Source organism: Chrysochloris asiatica, unplaced genomic scaffold, assembly GCF_000296735.1.
Source record: "Chrysochloris asiatica unplaced genomic scaffold, ChrAsi1.0 scaffold00087, whole genome shotgun sequence".
In the NCBI taxonomy this organism is placed as follows: Eukaryota; Metazoa; Chordata; class Mammalia; order Afrosoricida; family Chrysochloridae; genus Chrysochloris; species Chrysochloris asiatica.
This window is the reverse complement of record NW_006408605.1, coordinates 6,645,344-6,653,660: the sequence shown is the minus strand read 5'-3', so window position 1 is coordinate 6,653,660 and position 8,317 is coordinate 6,645,344. Positions and strand designations below refer to the sequence as shown.

General features: G+C 44.1%; 1 protein-coding gene across 1 annotated transcript; it reads right to left on the bottom strand.

Moving 5' to 3' along the window:
* Nucleotides 1-2,802: 2,802 nt before the first annotated feature.
* Nucleotides 2,803-7,426, bottom strand: WNT8A (wingless-type MMTV integration site family, member 8A). Its single transcript, XM_006866217.1, has 6 exons — nucleotides 7,266-7,426; nucleotides 7,137-7,170; nucleotides 6,808-6,946; nucleotides 5,463-5,588; nucleotides 4,617-4,759; nucleotides 2,803-3,351 (listed from the first exon to the last, which is right to left on the bottom strand). The coding sequence occupies exons 1-6, from the start codon at nucleotides 7,322-7,324 to the stop codon at nucleotides 2,803-2,805; spliced, it is 1,050 nt and encodes a 349-aa protein (XP_006866279.1). The 5' UTR covers nucleotides 7,325-7,426.
* Between the last annotated feature and the right edge of the window lie 891 nt (nucleotides 7,427-8,317).

Sequence of the window (8,317 nt, the reverse complement as noted above, 5' to 3'; positions counted from 1 at the left end):
TAGTCTTTTACAGTATTGGTCCTATGCAGTATTTCTCCTTTTGTGACTAAGTTCACTCAACATAATGTCCTCAAGGGTCATCCATGTTATGTGGTAGCTTGCAGCTTCCTTATTATTCTTCAAGGTAGCATAATATTCCATTGTGTGTATGTACCACAGTTTGTTTATCCATTCTTCATTGATGGGCACTTTGGCTGTCTCCATCTTTTTGCTGTTGTAAATAGTGCTGCTATGAACATTCCTGTGCATATATCTACTCATGTTATGGCTCGTATTTCTTGTGGGTAAATATCAAATAGAGAAAATGCTGAATCATAAGGTCTTTCTATTTCCAACCTTTTGGAATCCCATCAGCAATGCAGGAGTGTCCCAGGCTCTCCACAAGGAATTGATGCTTTTGAGTTATGGTGTTGGAGGAGAATATTGAAAGTGCCATGGGCTGCCAAAAGAACAAACAGATCTGTGTTGGAAGAAATGCAGCCAGAGTGCTCCTTGGAGGCCAGGATGGCCAAACTCTGTCTCTCATATTTCGGACATATTGTCAGGAGGGACCAGTTGCTGGAGAAGGATATTGTGTTTGGTAAGGTGGAGGGTCAGAGAAAAAGAGGAAGACCCCCAGCAAGATGGATTGACAAAGTGACAGCATCAATGGGCTCAAGTGTGGCAACAATAGTAAGGTTGGCCCAGGATCAGGCAGTGTTTTGTTCTGCTGTGTATAAGGTCATTATGAGTCAGTACCGAGTCATAACAACAACAACAACTTTAGTGTGTTTTTACCTTCCTTAGAAGAAGATCATCAGTTTCCATGATATGCACTGAATTTTATGGATTTCTCATTAGCTCTGATTTCTGGCATCTGTGTTGTTGTTTGCTGTCAAGTCAATTCTAACTCATAGAGACCCTCTAGAACCGAGTAGAATCCCAGAGTTTCCTAGGCTGAAAGCTCTGCAGGAACAGATCATTATGGTTTTCTCCCTTGGAGCCACTGGCCTTTTGGTTAATAGTTGAGGACTTAACCATCACACCACCAAGGTTTCTTTCTGGCATCTGTGGTAGTTTTAAATGGACCAGAAGCAACAGAGATGATTTTCAAGGCACCTACTTGAAAATGTCAGCTGCCTGAACAATCACTCACCTTCTTTCTCACTCAAAAAACTAGATTATATTCCCTTTTAGAATTAAAAAAATAACATTATGTCTGGTGACAGAATATTTATTTATTATACACAAATTTCAAAATACGGAAAAACACAAAATGGAAAACAAGAATCGTTGTATTTTGGTGTTAAGTGATGGTAAATATTTTCCATATATTTGCATTCATCCTGAAAATGCTGTTTTGTAATCTGCTTTGTTCAGTTAATCATATCATAAATGTTTTCCATGTTACTAATGTTTCACAAAAATATTTTCTGGTTAAATAATACCCCATTGTAGGGGCATGATTTAACTAGCTTACCCTACTGTTGAATGTTTAAACTGTTTTCTAATTAAAAGCTATTGAGCTGAAGGTGTTTCTTCCACTCTTGGTGATCAGTCATTTTAGTTAGTTTATTCAAAATATCTGCAACATTTCTTACCTTCAGGGTAGGTGGCCTATGCAGACAGGGGAGACTTCTAAGACTGAAATATTCAGAGTTGGGGACAAGTGACTGACATCCCAGGAAACCCAAGTTAAGAGTGTGAACACACTTTTAATATGGCTCTAGTTCAAAGGGCTTCCTTGTTTCCCGAGTTGCTTGGGGGTGCATTAAAATGATACCTTCAAAATCTGGGAGTCAGTATTGTTTTCATATTGGTCAGTACCTGGGCCTTAATTTTATTATCTGTCAAACTGAAATAAAGGGGTTTGGATATTTCCAATTCCTCTCTTAGACTTATGGATAATTGGGATATAGAAGGAGGCTCTCCTGCTCTCTTTTTGATCTTTAGGCTTCCCAATCAGAGAAAACAACTAAATGGGGTCATTTCATAGAGTCCTTGTGTGGAGCTGTAGGATAAGCACTGGACTGCAAGGTCAGTTTGAACCACAAGATTGGTGGTTCAAACCCACCAGTTGTTCCTCAAAAACCCTATATAGGGTTGTTTGAGTTGAAGCAAACTCAACAGCACCTAACAACAACAACTTAGGGGGATATCCCTCTGTGGCACCTTGTCTGGGCAAGTTATTATCACCTGTCCATTTATTACGCCCCTTCCTTCTCCATGTCTCTAGAGATGGTTTATGAGCTGGAGAAGTCCTTAGTTGTATTGGGTCCTGTCTTCCCCAGGGTTGAGTGGGAAGACTTTTCAAAAATTTTCACTCAGGTGAAAAACTCAGCACCCTAGAATCCTCCCAATAAACAGAGATGTGGTCTCAGTCCCGTTAATCTGTGTGAATTTGTAGAAGGTCTTTCAGGAGATGATGGCCTGAGTGGGGCAAGGTGGCTCCTTCAGGTGTCTTCATTTCTACCTCCATTCCCTCTGTTCCCTTATAGGAACAAGTATTTTGAGGATCTGTCTCAAAATGGACCCTACACAAGACTCCTATTAGCAAGCTGCATAAATACAGGCACAAAGACTAGGAAGTAACTTGAAGGAAAGATGAAATAGGGTCTGTCTATGCAAAAGGCCCACGTTCCAATTTCAGCTCTCACAAGAATATGCTGTATCATCTTGGGCCTCCATTTCCCCATCTATATCATGAGGACTACAGGCCAAACCTGTGATTTTCCAACTGTTTCCCAATCTATCCTCTCCAAAAGAGAAACTGTGTACCCCCTCCATTGTCGTGTAACAGAGCAAGTGAGTTTGTGTGGGATGCTATGGAGCACTGCCTTTCCCCCGGGCCCCAGCTCTGTCTGGGGAGTGTGCACAGTAGAACTTGTTCACTACATGTCTACACTGATCACACTTGACTGTGCAGCACCAATGGAACTTGCAGTTACAGCTGCTCATGGCCTCTGTTCTCCTCTCTTTCACCTGCAGACCACACTTGGTGCACAGGTGCCCGCAGCTGTGTTGCTCCCACCTGGATGTGTTGTGGCTGTTCTGCAAGCATTCTCGACCCTCTGTGCCATAGATGCCTAGGCTGGAATTCTGGACACAGTAATCTGGAGACTCCTCCAAGAAGATCAGCTCAGCCTCTGCACTAGGAAGGAAGGCCTTGGTGGGAGCCCAGTGGCCCTCAGCACTGTTCCCAGTCCTTAGCTGCCGCTTATCCATCTCAATTTTCAGTGCCTGGTCATACTTGGCCTTTAGGTAGTCCCCTGTCTCCCGGAAGTCAGCCAGCTGCAGCCAGCATGTCTGGATGCTGCAGCTCCCAGAGATGCCGTGGCATTTGCAGGTCCTCTTCATGGTGGCTCTTACTGCCTTCACATACAGAAAGAGAATGAAAGAGAGAATGGCTGTGGGTAGGGAAGACCAAGGGCTGGTGATTAATTAGAATATGTTACAACTGTGCTTATTAACTTTCTGGAGAAACACCTGAAAAAAATTTCTTCCTGGGCTCTAGCTCAGATCTTCTTAATTAGCATACGCAGGGAGTTAAAGACCTTATTAGTATGAGTCATTTTTAAAAAAAGCTTTCTGGGATGATGTTGATAGAGAAGCAGACAAGTGCTGAGAAGGTGACTGGAGTCAGGAAACCTAAGCTCCAGGCCCAGTTCTATCACTTTTTGAGACTCGATTCTGACTCATAGATACCCTATAGGACAGAGGAGAACTGCACCATTGAGTTTCCAAGACTGCAAATCTTTATGGGAGCAGGTAGCCACATCTTTCTCCTATGAAGTGGCTGGTAAGTTTGAGCTACTGATCCTGAGGTTAGCAGCCCAATGCTTAACACACTGTGCCACAAGGGCTCTTTCCACTGGGAATAGGTGTCACATAAAATAATGATCAAGAAAGTGGCTCTGTAAATTATATCAGAAAATAGCATCATTGTCACAGTTATTTTCTTGAAGCTGGAGGCTGGAGTATTTGTTTGGATTTTCCCTCCTAACCCAACCCCTGGTTGTCATTTCCTTGGAAACCTCTTCTCCTTGGTCAGGCATTGGTACAAGCTAGATGCTCTTGGCTCTGAGTCCAACCTGCTTTCAGATTTGAGTTGAGAATATTCCTAAGACTGCTTCCCCACAGAAGCCTGGGGATGAACTATAACTCTTGAGGGAGAATAGATGGCTTCTAAAGAAACATGGATCCAGAGGAACCTACCAATGACTGGCAGCCCAGAGGACACAAGACTGGATAAAAGAACCTTAGTTCATTTCTTACAGCATGCAGTTAAAGTGATAAAAAAATTAAAGACATAGAAGCAAAGCCTTGAGTCTGCATTGGTCTTTATTCTCAAAAGCGTGCCTGTGGAGGGGGGCCAGAACAAAGAATTTTATGATAAGAGGGCTAGACCGGGAGTTAAAAGATCTGCATTTACTTCCTGGTTCTGATGGTTTTTAATTGTGCTGCCTCAGACAAGTCACTTGGCTGAGACTTAACTGGCTTCATTATCTAGTCCAGCTGGGTGGCCTAAGGATGAAATGTGGGTATGAGCCAGTTCTTGGTAAGTTGTACAGGGCTGCATATGAGAAGCTATTGCCAATACTGAGCCTCTTGGCTCATTGGCTGACTCCTATACCCACCAGCCTGCCTGCCCTATTGTTGTGAAGATTCATCAGGGCTCTGGCATCCTTTCCCTTCTCCAGGCTGTCCACAAAGAGTTTGGAGATTCTTTCTCCAAATTCCACATCATCACTGCAGCCTTTCCAGATCCAGCCGTGGCCTCCTATGTATAAGAAAAGAATATGTTCTGCATACAGCTTTCTGCTATGTCCCAGGAGACGAGTCATGCATGGTCATTTTGGCTGACCATACCTGAGAGCCCTAAGAGCAAAGCTGAAACTGAGATAAGGAAATAGAGGTGATGAAGGTAGGTGGGAGGAGTCTTGTTCCCATGGCCAATGGCCCCACCCTTCAGGTACTTCCCAGGTCTAAGCCTTAGTCTTTATATCCACAATAAAGGTACAGACACTGGGGCTGGACTATATAACTTCAAAGGTTCAACCCAGCTCAAACATTTTGGGATTCTTTACTGTTATTCTGTAATAGTCCTGTCAGAGCCTCCTCCTCCCTCATTAATGACAAATCTGTCTACATAAGTCTCTTAGGTGGCCTGCAAATACTAGAGAAACTGGATTACAGATAACCCAATTCTAAACCTGATCTACAAGTTTCGCTTTAGACTCTCTTTGGCCTTTTCATTCCTAGTTGCCTTGTTAGATTTGGAGTTTGGTGATACATACTAATCTCCTCTGGACTCACAGACCTAGGATCAACTCTCAAGACAGTCTGGATCAAGGAGTTCCCAGAAATGAAAGGGCTGGTGGGGTTGAAGGGTTGAGGGAACTGTTTTCCTCAAGCTTTCCCTGAAAGATTCTAGCTGTTCAGTCCTTCACCTCTTCACAACCCCATCAGAGATCACAACTTACCTGTTTTTCCATTTTTTGACTCATCGCAGCCACAGTTTTCAAAGTCTCCCATGCTACAATTCTTGGTGATGGTGTACATGACCCCAGCAGAGCTGATCGCATGAATGAAGGAAGTCTCCCTAGTGGCTTTAAAGAGAAAGAGGGAACTGGAAACTTGGACCCCAATGATCTAAAGTGGAGGCTTTGCAGAAACAATGCTGTTCATCTTCCTTGTCCCCCACCCACTTTGGGTTTAAGAGGCGAATGCTCTTCTACTTGAGAGAACAATGCATGTCTTCCCAGCATCCTTATTTTATCCAGGCAGGAATGAGCACCTTAATGCTATAGATGAGTAAAGTAGAACCCCAGAGAGTTGGTGAATGCCCACTCTCATTAGTTGTGGGGTTGGAACCAGGACTCTACTCTCCTAGAATCCAACCTAGAGCTCTGTCCACTAGTCTCTGATACTCATCCTTGTACAGGACAGTTAGGACTTGGGGTCATGGGGTTGGTTCAGGGAAGAAAGAAGGACTTTGTCTTCATCATGTCCATAATGACAAAAAACAGGCTGAAATAATAATAATGATCATGACTACCACTTATTAAACTCCAGAGACTTAGTGAGGAGAGGGCAGGGTCTTTCTCAGTATTTATGTGGCAAACTTCTGAATGACCAAAGAGGGAAATCTGCAACTCTTCTCATCTGTCCCTCAGTGGCAGAAATGCAGGATCCACCAACTATTATTGTCACAGTTCATCTCCACATACCCCATCTGTCTACCCTACAGGAAGATATTTATTCCTACACCATGTTTGATGCCCCCTCTCACCAACTCTTGTCAGGCAACTCTCTGTTGTTTCTGCATAAAGGATTTTATGCAAATTGACACACACTGTTAAGACAACTACATCGTTGTGCAAATGGCACAGACACACATACACACAAATAGACCGCTTCCACCAGAGATCACAACTCAATGTGATCTCTCAGCTTCTCTATTATTGGGATTTTATGAAAACTGGACAGATGTGAAACTCCCTCAGATGCTGCAAACACACAACCCTTTCCCTGTTTTCAGTTCATGCAAATCAGCATAAGTGTGTATAAACACATAAATACAGGCATGCGTTTCACAAAATTTAGTGTAATTTATGATATGGAGATACCTTTCTATCCACCTTACAATATCCCTGGGAGGCTAAGCAGAACTGACCTTATTGGCCTTAATGACAAAAAACAGACTGAGAGGAGGGAAGTAACTGACTTAGACGCATGCGGTTAGCAGGACACTGGTAACTTATCACTTCACTATGCACATAAATGTTACACATACACATGTATAGGCATGGTCTTGCACATACTTACCACTTCTCAGCCTGTTGTGAGTGGACAGCTGGAGAGCATTTTCAGGGCAGTTCCAGCGTTCCCAGGCAAACTGGAACTTGCACTCCTCAATGCCACTCTGGGCACCCAGGGCCACGCTGGCGGTATAGGTCAGATAGGCCTGGAACCAGGGGAAAGGGCTGTGAGCTTCTGCCCTAGCGCAGCTCCTTTGGTGGGGAGGAAACCGGCAGGGCTCCTATGGGCTAATTCTCCATTAAGGACAATTGGATGTTATTCTAGCACTATCTTTCCCTTCTAAAGGTCCTCTAGGAACCCAGATGGATTAAAAAAGGGGGTGGAGATCATCCTACCTTGGGACCTGTCATTAGGAAATTGTTCACTGACCTGCCAAAGAGAGAACAGAGGAGGCAGAGGTTAATGAGGATGAGACAATTGGGGGCTCTGTTGGGGTGAAAGGGAGATAAGGGGGAAAGACTTACCAGGCAGAGGTGAAACAGCATATGCCCAAGGCCACCCAGAGCATAAGCATGTCCCCCATGGCCCTGCCCACCCACAGAGAACAAGGGCCAGTCCAGGGCCAAGTCCAGAGAAGGAGTGAGGAGAGGGTAAGGCCTTTCTCTATTTATGTGGGGAAATTCTGAATGGCCAAAGGAGGAAATCAACAACTCTTCTCATTTGTTCCTCACTGGCAGGACTGCAGGAGCCACCGACCCAATGGGGGGCCAGAGAGGAGGGACTGAGCCCAAAGCTTGCAAGGAAAGCCCCGCCCCAGCCTGGCCAGCTCAGCCAGCCCTTCTTCCCTCTCTCCCAGGCTGAGAGAGGGGCTGAAGGCTTACTTAGATTCTTTGGGCATATTTCCTTTGTACAAGGAGATAAGTCAGAATTTTGTCTCTTCCTGCTTGAGGACCTGTTTATCAAGGGCAGGTTAGGTCCCTAATCCTACAGTCAAGTCACTTCTTATGAGCAACAGTGTCCTCACCTGTCAATGAGACCCCACTCTTTGCCCTACCTTTCTCTCCAAGGCATTAATAATTGTAGAGGACCTCTCTTTGGGGGCCCCTCCTATTCATTTTATCCAGGGAAGCAAGTGTACCATTCCTACCTCTTCCCTAGGTGAGGTGACTGTAAATTCACAGAATGATCTGGTACAATGGAGCAGATACACCTCAGAGGTCATCACGGCAACAGGCCTTCTACCACATTCTACCAAAAGAAGATCCGGTCAATTTCTTTCATTCCCAATGGTGAGTCTTTTGTACACAGTCTTTGTGCTTGCTCCTACTCAGATTCTCTAAAGAGCGTATGTATTTTGCATCCAAGAGATAGATCTCTAATTTGTCAACTGTCATATAGTGAAGAGACAATCTTTGTGTTATATCTGAAAAGACTGATGACACTCTTTCTGACATCATTTTTTTTTTTTTGCTGGGAAGTCAGTGTCTTTCAGCAGAAATGATACGTTCAGTTCTCTTTGTATTCTTAGTGTTTAAGGAGGAGCCTGGATGAATGAACAAAGTGAGTGGAAGAACTT

Coding starts and splice junctions, on each gene's coding strand:
- WNT8A (XM_006866217.1), bottom strand. CDS start 7,324: ATGGGGGACATGCTTATGCTCTGGGTGGCCTTGGGCATATGCTGTTTC. Junction 4,760..5,462: donor GTCAAAAAATGGAAAAACAG/GTAAGTTGTGAT, acceptor TCTTATACATAG/GAGGCCACGGCTGGATCTGG. Junction 3,352..4,616: donor ACAATAGGGCAGGCAGGCTG/GTGGGTATAGGA, acceptor CTGTATGTGAAG/GCAGTAAGAGCCACCATGAA.